The 27,100-nt window shown below is 40.8% G+C and overlaps 2 protein-coding genes across 6 annotated transcripts in view; both read right to left on the reverse strand.

Moving 5' to 3' along the window:
- esr2b (estrogen receptor 2b) overlaps nucleotides 1-27,100 on the reverse strand; it is a 68,406-nt gene that overhangs the window by 4,946 nt on the left and 36,360 nt on the right. For all 5 annotated transcript variants that reach the window (XM_085258095.1, XM_085258094.1, XM_085258096.1 and 2 more), the window contains one exon: nucleotides 25,786-25,969. In XM_085258095.1, the coding sequence (XP_085114221.1) occupies nucleotides 25,786-25,969 (184 nt within the window). The remainder of the gene's footprint in view (nucleotides 1-25,785; nucleotides 25,970-27,100) is intronic.
- Nucleotides 5,792-8,823, reverse strand: LOC146551533 (uncharacterized). The gene is made up of 8 exons (XM_085258200.1): nucleotides 8,526-8,823; nucleotides 8,234-8,360; nucleotides 8,059-8,145; nucleotides 7,802-7,899; nucleotides 7,541-7,599; nucleotides 7,287-7,427; nucleotides 6,895-7,012; nucleotides 5,792-6,515 (listed from the first exon to the last, which is right to left on the reverse strand). The coding sequence occupies exons 1-8, from the start codon at nucleotides 8,821-8,823 to the stop codon at nucleotides 6,361-6,363; spliced, it is 1,083 nt and encodes a 360-aa protein (XP_085114326.1). The 3' UTR covers nucleotides 5,792-6,360.

Genomic DNA, 27,100 nt, shown 5'->3' on the forward strand with positions numbered 1-27,100 from the left:
TCCATCTCTAAATGTTTGTAAAGCATTCCTGCGTTAAGCTTAACAAACGACTGCCTCTTCTTGCTGCTACTTCAATCATGAAACTGCTTAACGATCAGCTGATCGGCTTTTCTGTCGCGAGTCTGTCTCTCTGGTTTGTTTTTGGCCCACTTTGCACCAGAAAGAGGAAACCAGTGGCTGAACAACAGCAGCACATTTAAGCTTGATCAGCTGTTGTTAGAATTTATTTAATATTACTTTCTACTCGAGGATCTTTTTCTATGTAGCTGACGCTGGTAACTGTGCAGGGGCGGATCTAGCAAAGTTTAGCCAGGGGGGCCGATAGGGCATTAACTGGGAAAAGGGGGCACAAAGACATACTTTTCTTTCTTATTCTCATTTAAAATGTCTAGCTTTTAATAAATAATTATCTGACACCCAAAGTTTTAATTTGATGTAAAATGAATAGAAGTCAATTACTGTATATAGTGACTATTAAGTCTAATATATATACCCTAGTAAGCTATAGTACTTTTTCCTTTGGGAAGGTACCATCTGTGCAGTCTGCAATTTTGTTGAAGAAAGATGTTGAATCTATTTAATATTTCTTGAAAAATAATTGATTTCTGTGCATTTTTTTTCACACTGCATCAAATTAAGGTTGATTACGTCGATTAAGCATCATGAGGTGGAGCGTGAGGGGTGGTTCCCCATTTTTTATTTATTTATTTTTGTTGTTGCTGGGAGTTGGAACCCTATTAGTTAGGTTGCTTAATATTTACGCTAAGTACTCTTTAAAATACCAGAATAGGAGGATGGTGTAGGTTGAAGTTTATTAGATTGATCAGTATTGCTGAACTATGAAATATTTTTTTTTGCATACAGGTATAACAGAATAGCTTTAGTGTAGTTGTTGTTTTAAACTTGAGTATGAACTTATACAAAATGCAGCAAGATATTTTTGTTGATTAAAAAACACTATATCGGATTCATATCGGTATCGGCAGATATCCAAATTTATGATATCGGAATAGGTATCGGACATAAAAAAGTGGTATCGTGCCATCTCTAAATGGAACACATTTTGAAAAAAAAGCTCATTATTGTGAAATATATTGCATTCTGCTATATAAATTTACTTATTATTGTGAAATATTATTTCATGGTCATTATTTATCACAATAACAGAGATTATTCCTGAGGCATCTTATTTATTCCCAACCATTTTTATTCCAAAATGTCCTTTTTTCAAAGTCAGTCTTTATTTCAAAATCCCGTTTTTCCCAATGGCCTATTTATTTCATAATGCGACTTTTCAGCAGAATGACTTTGTCTGTCAATCAGTGTGAGTGGCCTTTGCACCTATTGGCTGATCGTTTACTATCGACTAGTTTTCCTGGATACCTGCTCCGCGGACGGCTGCTACAGGTAGCAAAAACGTGCTAGGTCAAAAGTCGGGGAGGATGGCTATGGGCTCCAAATGTGGTCATAAATATTTTGTACTTGTAAAAAAGATTTGTATGTGTAAAAAATATTTGTGTGTGCGTAAAAAAGATTTGTATGTGTAAAAAATATTTGTGTGTGCGTAAAAAAGATTTGCATGTGTAAAAAAGATTTGTGTGCGCGTAAAAAAGATTTGTGTGCGCGTAAAAAAGATTTGTGTGTGGACTTAGCCCAAAAAAACCCTGCAAGTTACAAGTACGAATTTTGACCCTATTTTTCTTCCTTTCATCTGATTGGTCAATGTCATGTCAATCACAAATGTAACAATCCAATCAGAGAACAGATGGGTTTGGCTGTCGGAGGGGCGCTTTTTTGAACTGCAGGTCTTTGAAGGGAATAAATGCCCGTTTTCATGCCAACCCAGCGTTTTCCTTCATCACCACGAAGGAAAACAGTCTGTGGTCGTCCGAGTTTGGTGATTTTTATGTCACAGGTCTACGTGTTTAACACAGGGACTTCCCCAGCCTTTTCAACAGCGCTGCGGACCACGGGGTGGGGGCGGGCAGTGTTTTGGAAATGACAGTCTTCATTACAAAGCTTTCTTCGTTATGAATTAGCATACATGTTTTTATTGAACATTTGAAGAACCAGCAAAAAAAAAACAGAAACTCTTGTAGAGGACATAAAGTCAGAGATAGAAAAGACAAGGAGCAGGTGCATCTAGTACAGGTAGAGCTGCTGCAAAAACCCACAGAGCCCAGCAGCCAGCGTAACAAATTCTGGATCCTTTGCTTTTAGTTAGCAGTTAGCATTAGCAGCACATCCTGCGTCCCATGTGAATGGACTTTTATGCTGCGCACTGTGACTCACAGCAATGGTCCTGGGTCAGCCCTGACTTTGTGTTAAACTAATCCTAAAGTAATAATGGTATTTCTAACCACTGATATAGCACAACTTTATCCTTTCAACAGCTGCTGAAAGTTAGGGGACCTAACTGCTATCGGATATTTATATAGAGATCCTCCAGCTTCAAACTGTATCACCCTTCAAGGACCTGCAGTTCAAAAAAGCGCCCCTCCGACAGCCAAACCCATCTGTTCTCTGATTGGATTGTTACATTTGTGATTGACATGACATTGACCAATCAGATGAAAGGAAGGAAAATAGAGTCAAAATTCGTACTTGTAACTTGCAGGGTTTTTTTGGGCTAAGTCCACACACAAATCTCTTTTACACATACAAATCTTTTTAACAAGTACAAAATATTTATGACCACATTTTGAGCCCATAGATGGCGGTCTGGTGTGAACTTCAGTCAATTCTGCTCATTTTAGGAGATCAGATAGAGAGGGATCATTTACCTGTAGATACTGTTTTGAGTCGTTTAGATGATGTTTCTGAAATGCTTGGGATTATAATTGCTCTTCAAGATGTTAGCATCGATGACAGCATTGTCGAAAGGAATGTCTGAAGTAAGTTTATGCTGTAATTTAACACCTGTGTGAGTCTGTACACAGCATTATTTAGATATTGACCTTAATTATGACGTTTGATATTGAAATATTATCGCTTACTTTTTTATTGTGAATGTCTAAAATAAGTGGGGCAGCTACGGCTAAAGCTATCGGCGCCATCTCGTTGTTGAGACACGTTTAGCCGGCGCAGTGTTAGCTGTTAGAGTGTGTTAACTCGGAGACTGGGGGCACTGGAACCTGTAGGAACCTTTTACACAGAGTAGACCCACCAGCTTTCCACAGTCTACTTACTTATCACATCTTGGTAGACAGCAGGGTCATTAGTGCTTTAAATCGTACATAGTTGAATGTTTCATTGCTGTTTGCAGCTAATTGTTCTCTGATAACACATAACAAAGTTGATGTTAAATAGCAAGTTTATTGAAATGGTTTTGTCTATTACAGCAGCATTTTAAATATCATACTTTCTCTGGTGTCTTCAGTAAAGCTAAAACAAGAATACATTGTTTTGTTGAGACTTGCTGTTATACTAAAAAAAAAAAAATTATGTGCAGAAAATCTGATAGGTATTCTTCTATTGGGAATGAGGACTTGGATGCAAAAGTGCTGGACATTCAGCGTCATTACCCAAATGCCGGCTGCAGAATGATGATGGGACATCTACGATCCAGAGGCATACACATTCAAAGTAAGCTGATATTGTTTGAATATCCAAACACCCAGAAAGCATGTGTCAGTGTAGCCATGATGTGATATTATAATGTAGGCATCAAAAATGACTAGGCATGTTCGTATCACTGTTATGCAGTTATGTTCTTGTTTGAACCAGTTTGTACACGATTCCCTCTCCTCAGTAAATCTGTACAGCACCTGGATACTTACCTGAAGCAATGAAGATCTGTCTCATAAGCATTACAGTGTTTACAATACAGTCTTTTTGTAGTTGGTAGTACTAAGACATGATCTGTTTGTTAATCAGGATTTCGACTGATGGATTCAATGAGACGAGTCAATCCAGAAGGGGTCATGATGGCACGGTTATCTATTTAGACTGCAAGGCGTCGTCAGTACAGTGTACCAGCACTAAATCACCTTTGGCATATCGATGGAAATCATAAACTAATTTGGTCAGTGCTTGCATCACCTTTTCCCAATTCCATTGAAGTAACAGGATGCATGTATAAAATTGTAAAATGAAGCCTTGAATTTGTAAATGTCATCTTAAATGCTGTCATATAAGGCCATTTACAGGATTTGCTATAGTCATGTCTGAGGCTTTACATTATGCATGTGATTCCTTGCACTACAGATCTTTCTGTAAAGTGTTTAAGTTTCCCTTCTATTATTTCTTTTACATTCCTGTTATAACATGTTGTCACTTTATATGGAACTGAAATATTGGTCTTGCTTGTATGTAACTGGGGACATGACAATGTTTTTTCTTGTTTTGTTTTTTTTAATTCTGCCTTGTCAGATGGAGATTTGTTGTCCATGGTGGGATAGATGGTTTTTCGAGGTTAATTGTCTACCTTAAAGCTGCCACCAACAACAAAGTTACAACAGTTTTTGATGGTTTCTTGTCAGCAATCAGACAATATGGCATACCGTCCGGTAAGAGGTGTTTAACAAATACAGTATGCCAAAAAACTCTGTATTGGACAGTAGTTATATTCAGATTGTTACTCTCACTGACTCGGATCAAAACTTCTCTACTTTTTTTCCAGGTCAGACAAAGGAGGGGAAAATGTGAAGGTTGCACATTTCATGGTGCAGACAATGGGGGAGAACAGGAACTCTCACACCAGCAGTAAGGACAAGTAAATTGATGGCCTGTCTTACATTGTTTTCACACATGCAATTGTAATAAAACAAATGGTTTCTGAGCATAATTGACTGGTTTCACAGCACATTAACACTACACTAATAATTGACTTGGAAGGCTGTTGACGTAGGAATGCCTGAAAAACCATAAATGAACAATTTCCCTCACTGTGTCTTATAGCATTGAGCGCCTGTGGAGGGATGTATATGAAAACGTCCTTGACCTTTTCTACACAATCTTCACCCAGCTGGAGATTCAAGGACTGCTCAACCCTGGTGAAGAAATTGACTTGTTTGCACTGCACAGATGCTTTTTGCATCACATTCAACATCATCTTCAGTCATTCCAGGAAGCATGGAATCAGCACGGACTCAGAACAGCAAACAACCATTCACCTCTGCAACTCTGGTTGCTGCACAGAAAGGAGGGACAAGATTTGTCACAGGTACATGACTATTTGATCCGTATTTGTTCTTCTATGTAAAACTCTACTATCTGTAGTTGAGATGAGTTTATTTCTACTGTTCGAGTTGGTGTACCAAATATTTCTCCTGTAAGTGAAAATGTCTTTCAAGCCATTCTCTCCTTTTATTCAATCTGTCAGGTATAGATGGCAATACTTTAAACAAAGTTAAATTTGTTATACCTGAAGAGAACCAATCCTGACCTAGAATGGGTGAATGAATAATTATGCCTAAGAAACTCACATAGGCCCTGACAGACTCAATAAGTCCATCTAGGAACAGCTGCAGGAATCACCTCTTCAGTTTAGATTTAAAACATGTGCATGGTCTTTCAGGTTGATGAGGATTATGGTGTGGACTGGACAGGACCACATAATCACCGCCCATCAAATGAGATCACCATTCCTGAGATTCAGCTCCCACGTGCACTGAGTGAACGAGAGCTTGCTGTGCTACCAAACAACAGGGTTTCACTCAGTCAAGCTTTGGATACCTACTGTGAAACTGTTCAGTCACTCAAACTTATGTTTGATACCACACCTTAACTCTTCAAAGTAAGCAGGTGCAATATGTTCACACCCCTTTTTTAAGTTTCTACATCTATGGCTTTGTAGCTAATACTGACTCAAAACAGCATAACCGATTTCATTTTCAACAAAACAGTGAGTGGCTATAAAACAGGATTTGTTTTACACAGCTGTCACTTTAATAATAATAATAAAAATAAGTGACAATAAAATAAGTGATTTGATTTGATATTCATTTCTTGGATGTACAGTACATGTCAACTCTGAGCAGATTTAATACAATGCACACGGTAAAGTAGTATAACATCTTAATGCAAATAAGTTTTCCAGTAGCGAGAATAAAATAAACATACTGTGTAATTTATAATATAATATATATTATAAATATATAATAATATAATTTTGTTTTCTGAACTCTTTTTAATATAAACTGACAAAAAGCAATAAATGCTCACCTGTACTGTGTATTTTACACTGTCAAGTGTATTAAAGGAACTAGAACTCACTAGATTGTCCGTTTCTTTGAACACCGAGTACAGTAATGTGATGCAAGAAAGAAAAATGGTCTAATCTTACCATGTGGTTATGGAATCAATCCTAAACCAGACCAAAACCTGAGTCAGTAGAGTTGAGACACACCTGAATGTCCATTAGAAATGACTCATAGGTACAGTAGTGTGCAGGAAGACGTAGTACTTCAAAACAGGTGGAAGACTACTGTTGACCACTTCCACAGTCATTTCTCTCGGCAAGACTTCCCATCCTGTCCAAAACTTGATGAGGGCTTTTCGTTGTGCACAAGACGCTGCAACAGAAGATTGTTTTAAACTATAATGACATCCTATATTCATTATTTTGAGTCTTTTATGGAGAAATACCATAAAAGATGAACAATTACATAAAGAGCACAAGACATTTTTGCCCCACTCAAATTGCTGTTGTAGCTGTCATAGATAATTTTTTTGGTAACAAAGCTAAAAGTAGTTATATACAATTATAATGCAACTGATAATGCCACCACTCTGTTTTTTATGTATTGCATGGAGGCAGTATGGAGCAAATAAGAAAACTAAATTATACTATAGTGTACTTTGTTAATGACCCGAGATCACTGGACTGTATGTAATTTACCAAAGTATAATCAGAGAAAACCAATAGCAAAATACCTATCGCAGCAGACTTACCATTTTCAATGAAGGACCAAAGGTAGCCTGCCACTCTGCATTTATCCTCAAGAGAGCATTCCTCTTCCTCCTCATCTTCATCTTCTGTGGCAGGCCACACTATCCTTTCTAGAATAGACTGCATAAAATAGTTCACCTTGGTTAATTTTTTCTCTGAAATGCAACAAGATAAAATAAGCTTAATTTATCATTTTATATCTTTACTTATCTTGTAGTCTTAAGAGCGTCAGCAACATTAGGTGTATTTTTATTAAATGTAACCCAGCTGTTCGACTAGCCCAAGCATACAAAATAGTATATTGATGTTTTGTGTCAACAATTAATGTTCATCCTTCATAAATTAACCAAATACCTTTACTGTTCAGATGTTAAAAGATGTGACCTGACTTTACCTCACAACAGGGAGCAGTCTCTGAGTCCCTTGGTAAGAAAAGAGGAATGATGTCTGATCTTTCTGTCAGAAGCGGCCATACCATGGTCTCCTGAAGCCCTTTCCTCAGCTGCTTGACTTGACGGCTTGTTCGTGTTATGACCTACAACAGTGAGACCAAACCAAAACTGAAGTGTGAGTCCGTAAAGTAAAACACACTTTAAATGTTAAATACTTAAAGAACATCCACTGTACTGATAAAGCATTTCAAATTGCAGGACTTATACCAGACACACACGGTCCACCATGAATGAATGAATGTCCCATTATTCTTCCTAAGATCAAACATAATAAATTCACTAAGCCTAACATTGCATGGGGGTAAAGACAAACAGTTTTGTAACTGTATTCAATCTATTTTTCATCTTTATGGTTACAGTTAGGATAATGTAACACAAGTAATGCTTTTTCCTTTAGTGCTGCACATGTATTATTTTAAATTACTATTCCTCTTATTTCTGTACATAACTTTCTTACCTGCCACCAAAAACATGTCACTCTCAAGCAAGGTCTGAGAAGTGGATGGAGTCAAGTGTTCTGGCTCACCGTCAAACAGTCTTGTAAGATCTGTGTTCCTTGAAAAGAGTACATCTAGGTTATGGTGAGTATGAGAAATCCAGGCAGTAATTTTAACACAATTAACTCATTTACATAACAAATACATTTTCTTTACATGATGAAATATTCTCTTATTTAATCCACTATACATGTGCCCAGTCTAGTTTCATACATACCAAAATTCAAATGCAAACCAGACTGTACTAGAGAAACTGCCTTTGAGAAGAAGAATCTCTTCACCCCTTCTCCAACAGCAACATCCCCTAAAAGGAAGAAGAAGAAAAAAACTTGTGAAGTTTCGGATTAGTCAGTCACTGGATTTCTAATGTTTTCACAATACAGAAAAAATACCTTCCAGTTTGCAGCTGACAGGGCCCGCCCACTCTACCTTTGGAGCTTTGTAGAGGGAGATAAGTGATCTCTGTTGATCCACAATACTTTCCCGCAAGTCCATTTGCAGGACTACTGCCTTTCTGGTCTCATACTTTGAAAGTAACTCGGACTTATAGAGCCAGGCTGCTCTGGTTGCATCTTGTTCACATTTCCACTCTGAAAGGAATGGATCACATGAATCAAAGGAAATAAAATATATGTATTTTTTGCCATTTATCTGGTATCTTCCTAACTTAATTCCTGTGACTACCTGGTTTTTCCCCTAGAAGTGACTTTTCTTCATCTTGATGAGATGCATCTTCCTGCACTACCACCATATCACCTGACGATTGCTCTGCTCTTGCTGAGGTTATGGTGGATTCCAAGATGATACTATCTGGTTCCTCTACCCCGCAGGACAGATTCCAGGCATCACTGTTGCTACAGGATGGGACCTCTGACCTTGCTGTTGTACTACGAGTCTGCCTAGCCTGACTTTCAGTAACAGACTGAGGTTCAGGACCACTCAATGAACTGTGAGAGGGATTGGCAGAGATTTCAACATCCATCACCAATATATATAAAGTGGACTTACTTAGTTTCCACACTATATACTAAAATATATAGAAAATCAAAGATGTTCCTTACCTTGTGGATTTAGTGATGTTGTTTTTCATTTTATTTAAAGGAATGTTAATGTCACAATTCAGGCATTTTGTGGGGGGTCCTTGTTGCTGGAGGGTTGTCAGGCTCTACAGAGAATATGGAGATAAAAAATATATATATATACATTTGGTGCATACTGTGATAAAAAATATTTTGACAGTTCTGCAATCGCATTTGCCAACGTGAGAAGCAGAAACAAATTGTAAACACAAAATTACATATCTCCTTCTAAACCTTTTCTAACAATTGCTTACATACACATTCAGAACCATTATTACTCATATGCAGTCATGTTTCTAACCAGCTGACAGCTAAAGTGATTTGACACATAGTTGAGCTTAGCTAGCCATTTGAACTAGTTTATTAATACATGCAAATAACATATTCTGACCCTAGTCATTACTCACGCCTTCCAAATCAATACTTTTCTGCAGTGGCCTTATATAGATCAAAGCTTGTCCAATTCCACTCAATGGACTGCGGAGATATCGCACTGTATATCCAGTGTCTGGGCTTGGGATTGTGCACAGGTTACAGCTTCGTGTTGTACCAGAGATTCTCAGCAGTTCAAACCCTCCTGTGTCTTTTAGCTGAGGGAAGGTATCCTCAATCTTTGCCTTGACCACTTCTGGGTCATAATAATAATGGATTGGATTTATATAGCGCTTTTCAAGGCACCCAAAGCGCTTTTACAATACCACTATTCATTCACTCTCACATTCACACACTGGTGGAGGCAAGCTACAATTGTAGCCACAGCTGCCCTGGGGCAGACTGACAGAAGCTGGCACTGTGTCTGACATATGATCATGTAAACAGAAGAAGGTGTGTGTAAATGGAGCGGCATGCTTTCTTGGAAGAATGCGAGGTCAGAGATGAAAGTGGCGCTGAGGAAGGCCTCACTCTGTAAGGGGCAAACAGTCTTGCGACTTCAGCTTTAAAAAGGGAAAAACAATATTATAGAAAACATTCTAAAAGCTTAGATTAATTGCTACTTAATTTGCAAGTATTATACCCGCTTACAAAATCACTACATTGAACTAGAATTGCTTTATTTTCATTCACATAGATTACTTGACTTCCATATTAGCAGAGAAAATAAGACACTTTAAAACGTCATGATTTAACTATTACCCGCAACAATGTAAACAGTGATACAGACATTAACCCAGAAGACGATTATCTTCTCTTACCTAATTTATTAAGTTCTTTGCTATGATAAAAACAGTATAAAAAAATTTGTGACTGAACTGATTAAAAAGCTCATTTTTGGCAGACAGACTAACCAAGCAGTAATAACATCGTTACTTACCCTGAACAGTGTTTCGTGGAGTGGAGCTAGCTGTGATAGCGTTTGCTAACGTTAACATTGTGCTGTTTTGATGAGAACTTGGACCAGGGACCGCTTCATCTCCAGTACGCTGCTGCAACACTCTCTCAGACTGAGGTGAAGTCGTACAATCTAAGCGGTTAGCAACTTCTCTGAGTAACTCAGAAACGGACTTGTCTCCTGCAGCCATGCCCTTCACAAGCACCTAAACGTTATTCGCGCCCAGTGTTTTACACTTGTTGGTGCCTTTACTTTATTTCGAGCCACTGCCGCTGTCTGCGTAGGAGACGCACTGCAGCATTAGGCTTAAATCGACACTTCATGTACTATCCAATTGTTCAGTCTGACGTCACTAGCCGTGTCTGGACCTAAACTCCGCTGCAGGTCCATATATCAAATGATCACTATGGCATTACTGAGAGTTGAAAAACTGTCTAAAGTCTTTCATCTTTAATAAAATGATCAGCGTTCTGTTCTACCAGGTGTAACAATTGAGTTTAACTAACAGGCATCCATGAAAACGGAATTTATGACATTTAACGGAGTTAGAAGTTAGCAGGGAGTTAGCTCGCTAGCTTCTATCTAAATACAATATAGCATGTCCTGACTGCGGGGTTTTGGAAACAAATTAAAACGTACAGCTCTGTTATCACTTCCAACATAAATGAAGACAGAAAACTAAACAGCAGTGACGTTTGTAGGGTTACTGAAGTTTGGCTAGCTGGTATATAATGGAGAAGGGTCTGGCTGCAGCCACTGCTCTTGTGGGATATAATGATGTGCTACGTGACCGCTACGACACAGCTATGTAGTTGTACATAGCTGCATAATATAAACAAGCTAACTTTTTTTTCCACTCGATAAAAGTTAACGTGAGTGTTCTCGGTGGTCAGGAACAAATGTAATCGCATGGCAGGATGCTGTAAAAGGACCAAACTTCAGCCAGGAGAACAACTGCGATAATCCATCCACAATACGAGGTTAGTCATTCATATACTGCTGCATGGGATGGGCTGTAGCTACATCCTAAGGTTTTAAAAACTGAGCTTAAATCAGTGTTGCCAACTCCTCAGTAAGGAAAATCGCTATTGGTTGTCCTAAAAGTCGCTAGAAGTCGCTAAATGACGTCATCGCCTAATTTGCATAATTGGTCATGCTAATCCAATTGTAACCTATGTTGTTGGAGAGAGAAATAACATCGTGGAAGAGACATAAAGTGAGTAAAAACGTCCTAAATGCATTTAGAGTTTATTTAGAACTACAAATTAAATTTCTTTTAGCAATTATTGGTTTTTTTAATGTCACAATTCCAACCCTGCTCCTTTACCCGGGCTTGGACCAGTAAAAGTGACCCAAAATTGGCACTCTGGTGGAGTTACTTTGTGAGTGTGTTTATAAGTAGTTTTAAACCTTGTGATGGACAAAACAGCATAAGAGTAAAAGAAGAACTGACTGCATTACAGCACCCGCTGCTTGTTGAGAGTAAAAGCGATACGCGCTTTCATGTCTTTTTTTAGCGACTTATTTTAGAAAAAAAGTCGCTAAGGGGTCTGAAAACTCGCTAAATATAGCGACAAAGTCGCTAAGTTGGCAACACTGGCTTAAATAAATGATAATAATAATAAAAGCCAAGGGAGGTCAACAGTGATCACTGACTGTTTTAGAAGCTTTTTGAGATAGGGTAAGTGACAGGTAAGGTAAGCGACCCATGTTGTAGGTGACGTCAGACGCCGGAGATTTGGCGGAAAAAAAGCGAATGGTAGCATAGAGTTTAACAAAGTTTTTTTCAAGCTTCAGTATTACCAAATATACTAATCAACTGTCATATAACTAACAACATCTGTCCTATCATCTCTAACACCCTGGAGGACAACGGGGAGAGTTTAGACGCTCTCCAAGGTTACATCGACCGCTGTTTTCAAGATTTAGTAATGAAGAAGGCCCAGAGTGCATCTTCCCCGGCCAAAATTGAGACACCGTCATCGAAGAGATGTCGCCCATCAGACTCTCCCGGTACAACATCGCCTGCCGGCAAAGACATCGCAGACATCCTGGAGTCAATCGACAAGCGATTGTCCAGTTTCGATGCGAGGCTGTCCCTGGTGGAGATTTTACACTGGGAATTTAAATCTCTGAGAGAATCCCTGGAATTCAGCCAGCAGCAGGTGGAAACGCTTGCCGCTGAAAATGCCACGCTACGGGAGTCGGTCAAATCTCTCACTGATAACGTGACCCAGCTAAACATTGAAAATAAAAAAATAAAAGAGTCCGTTATCGATCTACAAGCCTGTAGCATGAGAGATAATCTTGTGTTTTCTGGTATTCCAGAATCTGCCGGAGAGGACGCGGAGGCAACGGTGAAAAGCTTCATTAAAATCCACCTGAAGCTGCCGGAGGACACCGTAAAGAACATCGACTTCGATAGAGTGCATTGCTTGGGGGGCGTGAGGTCGCGGACCGGGAGACCACGACCTATTGTGGCCAAATTCGGTCAATTCAAACAGAAGGAACAGGTGAAGAGTCGCGGCAGAGAGCTGAAAGGAACGGACTTCAGCGTGAACGACCAGTTCCCCAAAGAGATCCTGGAACGACGCAAGGTCCTGTTCCCAGTTCGACGTAGCTTCATCCAGAAAGGCTCCCATGCTGTCATCGCCGTGGACCGGCTCTACGTGGACGGACAGCTCTACCGCGACCCCGGCACCACACCGTGGTTATATTGACTGCACTCCAGATAAGAACCCGCTACACTCTTTTCTTATTCATTCACACTTTCTCCTTTAACATGGGTTTAACCTAGTAATATCAATATGATGTCATAGCAGATATAACACCGTCACCCTCCGTCATTACTTTAATTGGAATGTTTCCGTTTCGTTTCTTTTTTGTTGTTGTTGCTCACAGTTCATGTGGTTTCTTTCTTTCTCTTGTCTTTCACTGCTGTGATCACCTACTTCCCCACTCACCTACAAACAGCACCCTCTATTTCTCCATATTTTCACACCACGATCACGCAAACACATCCGCTCAACGGCAGCACATTCACAACAGCCTCACAGCACGCACAGACTTGCAGGACACATAAGCAAGCCACGCATGTTCATATTAGTGAATATTCACACACATAGTCAGACTTACGGTGCCTCTCACCACACTTTTTTTTCTCTTTCTATTTACAAACAAGTGATGTTTCCACATTCTCTCCACCTGTCTAAACGAAACACCCAGCATACATCATTAGACATACACACACAATTATGGGCATGCTGAGGTTTGTCACATGGAATGTAAATGGAGCTGGCTCCAGAGGAAAGAGGTTAAAGATATTTAACCAGCTTAAAAAACTACAGGCAGATGTTGTTTTATTACAAGAAACTCACAGACCTGTCACAGGTTTAAACGAACTTAAAACACCTGAGTTTCCTAACGTGTTTGCAGCCTGTTATAATTCTAGACAAAGGAGAGTAGCAATTTTAATACATAAAAATGTTAATTTTACAGTACTCGATACAGTTATAGATCCAGAGGGTAGATTTCTAATTATTAAACTATCAATATTGAACAAAAAATTATGTATTGTAAGTATATATGGTCCAAATGTTGATGAACCCTCATTCTTCCACGGATTTTTTAGTGCACTCTCTGAACACCTCGATTGCACACTCATTCTTGGCGGCGACCTCAACCTTGGACTAAATGAAGAAATGGATAGGCTCAACACAACAGGAACTCAGCGCAATTGGCAATCCACAAATATAATCAAACAGTATATGAGCGACTTTGGCCTTCGCGATGCATGGCGCTCCCTTCACCCCAACAGTAAGGAATATACTTTTTTCTCACATGTTCATCACTCCTACTCTTGTCTGGATTATTTTTTGGTCAGCAGCTCACTGCTGAGTGACATTTCAGACACTGAGATTCATCCTATAGCTGTCAGCGATCATGCTCCTGTATCTTTAACACTAATGCACAAGAATAATACTACGCCAAGTAAAAACTGGAGATTTAATACATCACTGCTTAAAGACGAAGACTTTATTAAATATTTTAAAAAGGAATGGACTTCATATTTAGACTTTAATGACACTCCCGGAATATCTGCTTCTGTTCTATGGGAAGGAGGGAAAGCTGTGATGAGAGGTAAAATAATTTCTTTCTCATCACACAAAAAGAAAGAAGAAAACAAAAATATTCAGGAATTAGAAAAAACCATCAAATCACTAGAAGAAGCCTACGCGTGCGACCAAGATCAGGAAACATTGAACAAAATACGCAAAACAAAACTAGAATTAAATGAAATTATTAATAAAAAAACACAATTCCTTATACAAAGACTTCGCTTGCAGAATTTTGAACACAGTAACAAATCAGGTCGATTTCTAGCTAACCAGTTAAAAATAAAGAAAGAAAAAACAACTATATGTGCTGCTAAAGATTTATCGGGGAACACAATATATGACCCTGGAAGAATAAACAACATTTTTAGGGATTTCTATGAAACTTTATATTTACCACAAATAAACCCATCTAAAAATGAAATTGATTTGTTTCTTGACAACGTAACTCTTCCAAAATTACTAGACAGTCAAGCAATGGCACTGGATTCGCCACTGACGCCAGGTGAACTCCAGGAAGCCCTGATAAGTATGCCCAATAATAAGGCTCCAGGTCCAGACGGCTTCCCTGCAGAATTCTACAAAGAATTCTGGACAATTTTGGCACCAGTATTCCACAGCATGTTGCAGGAAATCGAGGAAAAGGGCAGACTACCACCAAATATGAATTCTGCCAACATTAGTCTCCTGCTAAAACCAGGCAAAGACCCTTTATTTCCCTCAAGCTATCGTCCAATTTCTCTTTTAAATGTAGACCTTAAAATAATCTGCAAAGCTCTCTCAAAGAGATTAGAGAAAATAACCCCCCTCTTAATTCATCCTGACCAAACTGGTTTCATAAAAGGTCAGCACTCCTCAACAAACACTCGTAGATTACTTAATTTAATAGACTACTCATACAATAAAAACATCGAAACCATAATATTATCTCTAGATGCAGAAAAAGCATTTGACAGAGTTAATTGGAAATTTTTATTCGCAACTTTACACAAATTTGGTTTTGGAAACTCTTTCATAAACTGGATAAGAATATTATACAATTCCCCAACAGCTCGTATCAGAACAAATGACCAGACATCCTCCAGCTTCTGTCTCCTGAGGGGCACCAGACAGGGATGCCCACTCTCCCCTTCACTTTTTGCAATTTTTATCGAACCTCTAGCAGCAGCATTTAGACAGGCTACAACAATTAAGGGCGTAAAATGTAAGAGCATAGAACATAAAATCAGTCTCTATGCGGATGATGTGTTGCTTTTTCTGCAAAACACACAAACCAACCTCTCTGAGGTAATTACTCTAATAAACTGGTTTTCAAGAGTTTCAGATTATTCAATTAACTGGCCAAAATCTACAGTTCTTCCCATCAACTGCTCCTTCCATAATTCTTCCTCTGCCCCATTACAGTCTGGAAATATTAAATATTTAGGTATTAATGTTTCTCCTAAGCTTTCAGACTTAACTAAATTAAACCACATCCCACTTCTAAAGAAAGTAGAAGGCGATCTGACTAGATGGAAATCTCTACCCATATCACTCATGGGAAGGGTCGCCACTATAAAAATGATGATCTTGCCAAAAATAAATTACTTATTTTTGATGATCCCTCACAAACCATCACAAGATTGGTTCAGATCTCTGGATTCATATATTTCCAAATTCCTTTGGAAAGATAAACCCCCGCGTATCAGCTTACAAACGCTACAAAGAACCAAGGATAGAGGAGGATTAGATCTGCCTAATTTTCACCAATACTTCTTAGCCAACAGGCTTCAGTTCATCTCAGAATGGTTAAAACATACCTTCTTAGATGAGCCCTGGCTAGATGTTGAACAGGCACTATGCAAGGATCTAGAGATTTCAGGCCTACCATTTATTATCTCAAACATCAAAAGACGTGAATGCTTTAAAAGTATCAACATCAGCTTTTCTCTGACAGCATGGTGGGAGTTTCTAAAAATAACGGAGTCTTCATTAATCCCATGCAAACGTACACCTATCTGGAATAACACTGACATATTATAAAACAATAATATGATTAATTTCCCAAAATGGAGTTGTAAAGGAATTAAATACTTAGAACAAATATTAGAGGGAACAGAATTTATTCCATTTGACAGACTAGTTGCACAATATGGGATCAACAAGAAAAGATTTTTAGAATATCAACAAATTAAATCCATAGTAAAAAAGAAATTTAACCTCAGTCAAGTTGAATTACAAACACCACCAAGTGCGGCACATTTCCTTACTCTTAAATCCCCCAAATTATTATCTAAAATATACAGAACACTTTCTAAAACAGATGAATCAATATCCCTTCCTATTGCAAAGTGGGAAGCAGATTTATCGGTCAGCTTAGACCAAAACTTCTGGTCTCAGGTATGCTTAAAAACCTTTAAATTGATTAAAAATCCCAGTCTGCAATTAATACAATACAAAATACTACATAGAGTGCACTATACAGGTCATAGGATGTTCAAGATGGGCTTTACATCTTCCAACAACTGCTCACACTGTCAAGGCAATACACCAGACAATTACATTCACGCTCTTTGGTTCTGTCCACCAGTGCAGAAGTTTTGGCGCGAGATATGTGAAGACTTATCAAAGTGTCTGAAATGTAAAATTCCAACCTACCCTTTAGTATGCTTGTTGGGGAAACAGGATGAGGTCACTACAGAAACTAATACAGTCCACATGGTTTTTACTGCCCTATGCATCGCCAAGAAAACGGTCCTCATGAACTGGAAAAATAAAAATAATCTTAATTCTAGCCAATATAGAAACCTTCTAATAGATCACATTAGTCTCGATATAGCCTCTGCCACCACATTAGATCAATCCCTCTGGGCTCCTTTGATCGGCTCCATCACCTAGCGGGGGTAGGGGGTCGTGGTTTGGTCCCGCCTTAGCTACTGTGGTTGATATGGAGTTGGGATGGGCTTAGGGCGCCTGGAGGACCCCTAGAGACATTATCCCTGGAGGGCTTAACCCGGGGGTTGTGTTCATAACCTGGTTAGTGGCTCTGGTCGCTCTTAGAGGTTGTTCTCCTTGTGGCTGCGTGCAGGGGGGCTGGAGGATGGTCTGTACTGGTGGACGTAGGTTACTGGCCTGGTGGCCTGGCTGCCCCTGAGTGGATCCGGGGCAGGCGTGGGAGTTTGGGGTTCGGGGGTGCTTCGCCTCCGTGCTGGGAGGTTGTTCCATCCTTGCAGGAGTCCACTCTGCAGGTGGGGGAGAGACATAGGAGAGGTGGAGAATAAACTTAACCTGGGTGTCTGTTGTCTTGTGTAGTCTGGGAGACGATTGAATGTTGGGGTGGGTACAGTTTCCTCTGCGGTGGGGTAGGGTGGGCTGCCCCGGGTCCTGTGGGGCTTGGCAGTGCTACCGTAGGCCCCGGTCTGGATGGACCTGGGCTCCCTTGCCTTGGTGGGTACCAGAGGACGGGAGTGCCTACTGGAGTCAGCGGGGGAGCTGGCCCTAGGGAGGGGCATCCTCCCCTCCCTCCTTTTCCTCCCCATCCCCGGCTACCTCCCTCTTCCCGCTCCACCACACTCACCCACACAGGTAGGGCCTTGGAGTCTCTGCCTGTGTCACAAGGGTGCAGGGGAGACATTCCCCCCCTCAGTCCCCTTCTGGCCACCTGTGCCTCAATTTTATCTCACAACTTAGACATCCACATTACTTACACTCTCATAACACACACATATATATAGGGCCTTGAGGGTGGGCACGTTAACGGCGTCCAGTGGACGGTCTGTGTACTCAAACCTACCTCTGGCGCTGGTGCCCAGCTCTCAATTTTAAATCCATGTAGACATTGAGGGTTCTCGGGAGGGGCCGTGCTAACACCTGCTGCTCTCTGGCAGCAGCACCATGCTCTCCCTTGTTTTAAATGCACTTTAGAACAACACGCAGCAACACTACACATGAGCAGGAGGAGGGCGGTATGGGGTCTTCACACTCCCCCGTTCTCTGCTAGCCATTGGGGCAAGGGGGCTGGGAGGAGATGTTAGCTGTCCGATTGGCCTCCCTGCTGCTGTGGAGCCTGGGACGGTCTGCTTGCCTCCACCCCGGGGGGGAAGGGTAACATCTCTTGGGTCTGGGTTCTGTTTCCCCCTCTGGGGGCGAGGGTACCTGGACCCGGGGTATAGAGTATGTTTGGGGAGTGTGATTGTGTGTACATGTCCATTTATGTCAATCCTTACGTTGGGTGAGTGCTGAGTGTTTGTATATGTGTGCATGAGGGTGGGAATGTATGTTTGTGTCTGTGTGTGCCTGTTTGTCTGTGTCTATATGTCAGGTCGGGTCTTAGACTCAATCTCTCTGGGAACTCCCAGGCCCTCCAAGGCCTATCTCCCCTCACCACACTCCCTGCCAGTGACTGATGCCCTCAGGGGTCGGTGCATTGGTGGTTCTTGGTGTCCGGGGCTGGGCACTCAGGTATGTACCGGCTCACTCCCGGTGGCTACCTGGCGGGGCCTGGCGCCTGTTGCTCGGTCAGGCCTCCTCCGGGGTGCAGGGGGCCCTCGGGCCTCCGGGCCTGCGGCTCGGTTCACTCTGGCACAGCTGGCTGCCGGCAGAGCCGGCGGGCACGCCGGTGCAGCCACCTCTAGCTTCTGCTCGGTGGCTCCTGGGTGACGCCTCGTCTGGGGATCCTCAGCCCTTCCCATGAGGGTGGCACGGATGCCCCTCCGGTGGTTCTCTTTGGGCTCTCGCACTCTGAGGCCTCTGGATGTCTGGGGCCTGGATCTCCTCCATGCCTGCTTCATGCCCTGTGGGACGGGGCTATGGCTCGCTACATCCTCTTGCAGACCATTACATGTGGAAACCATTTGAATACAAGCGCGCTGATCCACACAGGTATGCACACGGATGTTCACTGCTCGTAGACTTAAATTACACCTTTCTTGGCTGCTACTCCAAAACACATTGTGCGCTATCTGCCCTGCGTGCTGCACAACAACATTGAATATTTAGTATTTACTGCTGTTTACACTTAGCTAGATTAATGCGATGGTGTTGTGTTTAGTATGTTGCTTTGGTTTGTTTTTGCTTGTTTTCTATTCTTCTTCTCTCAACAGGTGATCCAGGAGATTTTTTTTCTCCCCCCCTTTCTCACTGTCCCTCTCCCCTTCTGTTTTTCTTTTCCTTCCTCTTTCTCTCTCCCTTTCCTATCCCTCACTCATGTCTGTCCCGTCTGTAACATCTGAAAATAAAATATAATAAATAATAAAAACAAAGGTCACCAAATGGACCAATACGGCAATGCCACGATGATCCATTTGGCAAAGTAAATCCATTGGGTATCCTTGTTGGTCTTCAGACAACAATTCTGATGGCTAAAGAACCAAATGGTAAATGGCCTGTATTTATATAGCGCTTTACTAGTCCCTAAGGACCCCAAAGCGCTTTACATATCCAGTCATCCACCCATTCACACACACATTCACACACTGGTGATGGCAAGCTACATTGTAGCCACAGCCACCCTGGGGCGCACTGACAGAGGCGAGGCTGCCGGACACTGGCGCCACCGGGCCCTCTGACCACCACCAGTAGGCAACGGGTGAAGTGTCTTGCCCAAGGACACAACGACCGAGACTGTCCGAGCCGGGGCTCGAACCGGCAACCTTCCGATTACAAGGCGAACTCCCAACTCTCAAATGGGACAGGCAAAAAAAAAAAAAAGAAGAAGCTTTTTGAGATCAAATAGAAGAAAATACATAACATTAAACATGTTAACAACACAAAAGCCATATTAAACGCAGACTACTTTAGGACAGGAAGTAGGATTCGTCGCGTCATCACTGAACAACCGGATTACTTATGTTTGAGCAAAGGGGCAACCAATCACACAACTGGCTCCGCCCTGTCTTTCTTGATTGACAGACAAAGTCATTCTGCTGAAAAGTTGCATTATGAAATAAATAGGCCATTGGGAAAAACGGGATTTTGAAATAAAGACTGACTTTGAAAAAAGGACATTTTGGATTAAAAACGGCTGGGAATAAATAAAATGCCTCAGGAATAATCTCTGTTATTGTGAAAAATAATGATCATGAAATAATATTTCACAATAATAAGTAAATTTATATAGCAGAATGCAATATATTTCACAATAATGAGCTTTTTTTCAAAATGTGTTCAATTATTTCACAATATCATTCTCACATTACATATCTGTGTCTTATTTATTCACCTAGTAATTTATTTCATCATGACTTATTTATTTATTTAATTTTGAACACTTTGGAGTTCCATAGATGTATCTCTGCTGACAGCACAGCATTACAAACTTGTCTTGTCTGGTTTTACAAACTATTCAAGTCTAATGTAAACGAATAGTACATAATTATTCTGTTCTTACAAATCACAAACCTATTTAGAGTCTTTGAAATTAATGTCCATCAGCATCAGTTAGTGAGTGGTATATATCAGAGAGCAAGTGAACATTTAGTCATCAGAGCTGATGTGTTAGAGGGTTAGGGTTAGCAGGAAAAATGTGCAAGTCTGAGGATTTCAGAAAATTTGACAAGGTTGACTCGGTTGGAGCATCTCTAATACTGCAGTTCTTGTGGGATATTCCCAGTCTGCAGTGGTCAGTATCTATCAAAAGTGGTCCAAGGAAGGAACATTAGTGAACCAGCCAGGGTCACTGACAACCAAGGCTCAATGCAAGTGGGGAGTGAAGACTGGTCTGCGTGGTCCGACCCAACAGATGAGCTGCTGTAACTCAAACTCTACAAAAGGTTCAAGCTGGTTCGGATTGAAAGGTGTCAGAATACACAGTGTATCACAATTTGATAGGTATGGGACTGAATAATTGCAGACCAGTCAGAGCGCCCATGCTGATCCCTGTCGACACCCAAAAGCACCAACAGTGGGAATGTGAGCATCAGAAGTGGACCATGGACCGTGGGTGCACTGAGAAGAAGGCAAGTCTGAGTGGCAGTTTGATGCTTTTGGGCAATGTGGGAAACCTTGGGTTTTGCCATCCATTCAATTCAATTCAATTTTATTTATATAGCACCAGATCACAACAAAAGTCGCCTCAAGGCGCTTCATAGATACAGACAAAATCCCAACAATCATATGAGCCCCTATGAGCAAGCACTTTGGCGACAGTGGGAAGGAAAAACTCCCTTTTAACAGGAAGAAACCTCCGGCAAAACCAGGCTCAGGGAGGGGCAGCCATCTGCTGCGACCGGTTGGGGTGAGAGAAGGAAGACAGGATAAAAGACATGCTGTGGAAGAGAGACAGAGGTTAATAACAGATATGATTCAATGCAGAGAGGTCTATTAACCCTTTAGAGCCGGTCAGAGCGGGCACGCTCTGTTTTACGTAACTATTTTTAAATCCCGGTAGCTCTGCAACCACGTAAGCTAGCGCAATAATTTTTTTTGCATATGAAACCGGAGGAGTTGTACTTACATCTTATGCCATCAGCTTGTCCTAGGTCACGGTTTCCTTCCACATAAAGCTTTGCAAAAACTGCATAAAAAGCGCTTGCAGCAACAAAAACATAATATTCCAGAAACACGCTTTGCCGATCCGATCAGCTGTTCATAACACTTCCTACGTTGGAATAGACGTCAGCGCGAACTTTTGCATGTCCGCCATTACCTGCCCGAAACCGGAAGTGACGTCATTTTCGCGGAAATGTAGTCTTTTTTACCATCAGGGCCTCAGGGCCTATACTGGTCTTTTTAAAAGTTATGTTTGACTTTATGACTTTCTGTGTCGTTTCTGGGATGCTTAGGACTCATATTGCATTGCTGGAAATAGTTTATTTTGATGCATATGCTGCTTTTTTGCAAATTTGCAGTATAATATTTATTTTCGTTTTTCCTGCAGTGTATAAAAATTGGTGTATTTCAAAAATAAAACTATGAAGACACTCAAAATAAAGTTCCTGTGGTAGGAAACTATTTTGTGCAACTTTTTTGTATTTACAGTTTTGAGGGATAAGGCTCTTAAATTTCTCCAACTAGAAATATATGTTAAAAAAGCAAAAACGATTTTCATTTTTTTTGTAGTTTATTGCACTTTTTTGCAATTTATGTAATTACTATGCACTTAATGAATACATATTATTAAAATCTGGGCTATAATTGTTGTATTGATGTATAGCAACTTGAAATGCTCCCAAAAATGGCACCACACCATGTAAAAATATAATATAAGCTCTGGCGGACTTGGTTCTATGGTAGGTCTTAAAGGGTTAACACATAGTGCGTGAGAAAGGTGACTGGAAAGGAAAAACTCAATGCATCATGGGAATCCCCCGGCAGCCTACGTCTATTGCAGCATAACTAAGGGAGGATTCAGGGTCACCTGGTCCAGCCCTAACTATATGCTTTAGCAAAAAGGAAAGTTTTAAGCCTAATCTTAAAAGTAGAGATAGTGTCTGTCTCCCGAATCCAAACTGGAAGCTGGTTCCACAGAAGAGGGGCCTGAAAACTGAAGGCTCTCCCTCCATTCTACTTTTAAATACTCTAGGAACAACAAGTAGGCCTGCAGAGCGAGAGCGAAGTGCTCTAATAGGGTGATATGGTACTACAAGGTCATTAAGATAAGATGGGGCCTGATTATTTAAGACCTTGTATGTGAGGAGCAGGATTTTGAATTCAATTCTGGATTTAACAGGAAGCCAATGAAGGGAAGCCAAAACAGGAGAAATATGCTCTCTCTTTCTAGTCCCTGTCAGGACTCTTGCTGCAGCATTTTGGATTAGCTGAAGGCTTTTCAGTGAGTTTTTTGGACATCCTGATAATAATGAATTACAGTAGTCCAGCCTGGAAGTAATAAATGCATGAACTAGTTTTTCAGCGTCACTCTGAGACAGGATATTTCTAATTTTAGAGATGTTGCGCAAATGGAAGAACGCAGTCTTACATATTTGTTTAATATGTGCGTTGAAGGACATATCCTGGTCAAAAATGACTCCAAGGTTCCTCACAGCGTTACTGGAGGCCAAGGTAATGCCATCCACAGTAAGAATCTGGTTAGATACCATATTTCTAAGCTTGTCAGGGCCGAGTACAATAACCTCAGTTTTATCTGAATTAAGAAGCAGAAAGTTAGCGGCCATCCAGGTCTTTATGTCTTTAAGACATTCCTGCAGTTTAACTAATTGGTGTGTGTTATCTGGCTTCATGGACAGATAGAGCTGGGTGTCATCTGCATAGCAGTGAAAATGTATGCTATGTCTTCAAATGATGCTGCCTAAGGGAAGCATGTATAATGTAAACAGAATTGGTCCTAGCACTGAACCCTGTGGAACACCATAATTAACCTCAGTGTGTGAAGAGGACTCCCCATTTACATGCACAAATTGGAGTCTATTAGATAGATATGATACAAACCACTGCAGTGCAGTACCTGTAATACCTACAGCATGTTCTAATTGCTCTAATAGGATATTATGGTCGACAGTATCGAACGCTGCACTAAGGTCTAGCAGGACAAGCACAGAGATGAGTTCACTGTCAGAGGCCATAAGAAGATCATTTGTAACCCTCACTAAAGCTGTTTCTGTGCTGTGATGAGCTCTGAAATCTGACTGAAACTCTTCCAATAAGCCATTCCTCTGCAGATGATCTGTTAGCTGTTTGACAACTACTCTTTCAAGGATTTTTGATAGGAAAGGAAGGTTGGAGATTGGCCTATAATTAGTTAAGACTGCTGGGTCTAGAGATGGCTTTTTGAGTAAAGGTTTAACTACAGCCAGCTTGAAGGCCTGTGGTACATAGCCGATCATTAGAGATAGGTTGATCATATTTAAGATCGAAGAATTAATTAATGGCAGGACTTCTTTGAGCAGTTTTGTAGGAATGGGGTCTAAAAGACACGTTGATGGTTTGGAGGAAGTAATTATTGAAGTTAACTCAGAAAGATCAATTGGAGAAAAAGAGTCTAACTTAACATCAATGGTACTAAGAGTAGCTGTAGATAATATTACATCTGTGGGATGATTATTGGTAATTTTTCCTCTAATGATAAAAATTTTATTTGTGAAGAAGTTCATGAAGTCATTACTAGTTAACGTTAAAGGGATGGTTGGCTCAAAAGAGCTCTGACTTTTTGTCAGCCTGGCTACAGTGCTGAAGAGAAACCTGGGGGGCATCCATGTGGATGCTACTTTGACACGTACCACCTACCTAAGCATTGCTGCAGACCAAGCACACCCTTTCATGGTAACGGTATTCCCTGATTGCTGTGGCCTTTTTCAGCAGGATAATGCGCTCGGCCACAAGGCAAAAAATAGTACAGGAATAGTTTGAGGAGCACAACATTTAGTTTGAGGTGTTGACTTTCCCAGATCTCAATCCAATCAAGCATTTGTGGGATCTGCTGGACAAACACATCTGATCCACCGAGACCCCACCTCACATCTTAGAGCAGAGGTCCCCAGCCCCCGGGCCATGGACCGGTACCGGTCCGTGAGTCGTTTGGTACAGGACCACCAGAGTTGAGGCTCGGGTGTGAAATTTATGGTTTTCAGGGTTTTTATCGTTAACTCTGTTTCCCTGGGTCTTTTCCCGTGTCTTATGAATAAATCATCTTTTTTTGGTACCAGTACTGGTTTTACTTTGTTGTATTTATCCGCGACACCTTAAAGGCCGGTCCGTGAAAATATTGTCGGACATAAACCGGTCCGTGGCGCAAAAAAGGTTGGGGACCGCTGCTCTTAGAGGACTTAAAGGATCTATTTCTAGCATCTTGGTGTCAGATACCACAGGACACCTTCAGTGGTCTAGTGTTTTGGCAGCAAAAAGGGGACCAACACAATATTAAGCAGGTGGTCATAATGTTATGCCTGGCTGGTCAAATATTTGTTCTGTCTCTAAATCCATGGCTGTGATGAATATTTACATAAAGTTTGTGTAGAAAATGAGATGTTACAGGTAAACACAAAACATCAATGCAACAAATGCAGGATTTTGCAGAAGCTTTCAGTCTACTGTTAAAGTTATTATCACCGAACATGAGGAGGAAGTTCCAGTGTGCACAATGCATGCAGACATTTCTTCATTTTAGCCGTGTATTCTCTGTAAATGATCCTCTATTTTATTAGCACACGCCTACTTGTGGTTTAATGTAGCTGAGATATTAATGCCAGTCATCTTTATTAAATTCTGCATATAGCACTTCTGGGGGATAAACTGAACCTGGTATGTCTGAGATGTAAAAACAAAAATAAACCAATATAAAACAGACCTTATTTTGTTATTATTAAATTTAAGAGACTTGCTTCACAAACATTGTGAAGTGTCTGTGGTGAACACTTGATTGGAAAAGTTAGTAAGTCTTTTTACTTAATTTCATGCAAAAATATGTTTTTGTGCACATGCTTGCTGAGCATTACTGTGAGCATGTGAGGAAATCAGACATAATACTCCCTCCGTTCTGTGTGTACCTGACGTGCCGGATGTGGGAGAGCAGCATGGTGAGATGGCCAAGGCGCAGAGTCTGCTGCTGGGTGGATAGGCCCAGTTTGGAGATGGCCCAGACCAGCGCATCGATCACAGAATCCAGGAGATGCAGCAGTTTGTTTCTGCTTTCCAGCTCTTCTGGAGTCTGCGGGGAGCTCGTGCACAGACCTGTGAAAAACAGCACAGCTACGTGTCATTACTGAGACCACTGATCCTTTTTTAAAGACGTGCCCTTTAGTTACACACGACCATAAAAGTTTAGATGCTGTTTGAGACGTAAATAGAAGCAGAATTCAATAACATACACATCATTTATACTCTATATACTTATAGAGAAAGCATATGAATAGGTTAAAACTGAGAAATCAGATGTGGCACGTTTGAATTTGACAACAGCAATATATTTAAAATTGCTGGGACAGCAACATATTTTTGTCATTGCATTACAACAACACTGCAAAAGTGTGCAACTCATCATATTTCCCATTTCATAATGCAACAAATGTTTTAACTGGGTCACTGGTCTGGATTGCAAGCTGTCCAGTACTGAATATCTTAGCTTTCTTGAGTGAGTACATGTACTGTCACAATTATACCTAGGATAATGTTCATTCAGCATTCAGCACTAACCCGTTTGTAAAAACTGATCTGTACCGTCTGAATCCTATTGATACTATATATATTATCCTCACCTCTTTGCATATAATCATTATTACTGAGCTCTGGCTCTCATCCATAGTGTGTCTTTGCACTGTTTCCCTGCTTCACGCCCAATTTGTGGTGGCAGATGGCCACCCCAAGCCTGAGCCCCCTGAGCCTGGTTCTGCTGGAAGTTTCTTCCTGCTAAAAGAGAGTTTTTCCTTCCCACTGTCACCAAGTGCTCACTCGTAGGGGGCCATGTGATTGTTGGGGATTTCTCTGCAGTAAAGTAGGATCTTTACCTTACAATATAAAGAACCTTGAGGTAACTGTTGATGTTGTGATTTGGACATTTGATCTTGTTAGTTATTTATCTACACTGTCTTTCACATGCTAGTGAACCCTCAACTCATCTTTACTCCAGGACTAGTACTCAGCCTGTGCGATCATTGTAGTTATTTATCTACACTGTCTTTCACATGCTGGTGAACCCTCAACTCATCTTTACTCCAGGACTAGTACTCAGCCTGTGCGATCATTTCTTTGCAATCAGCCATTTAACATGTTCTTTTTAAGCATACCTTCTGTTGCCTTGCCCATCATTATGTGTACCAGAATTAATGCACTTAAAAAACATCACATCTTACTTAATAATCTATA

This window comes from Mchenga conophoros, linkage group LG19 (assembly GCF_057382185.1).
Source record: "Mchenga conophoros isolate Kocher_MC1m ecotype Shallow Benthic linkage group LG19, M_conophoros_male_GT1.1, whole genome shotgun sequence".
NCBI lineage: Eukaryota > Metazoa > Chordata > Actinopteri > Cichliformes > Cichlidae > Mchenga > Mchenga conophoros.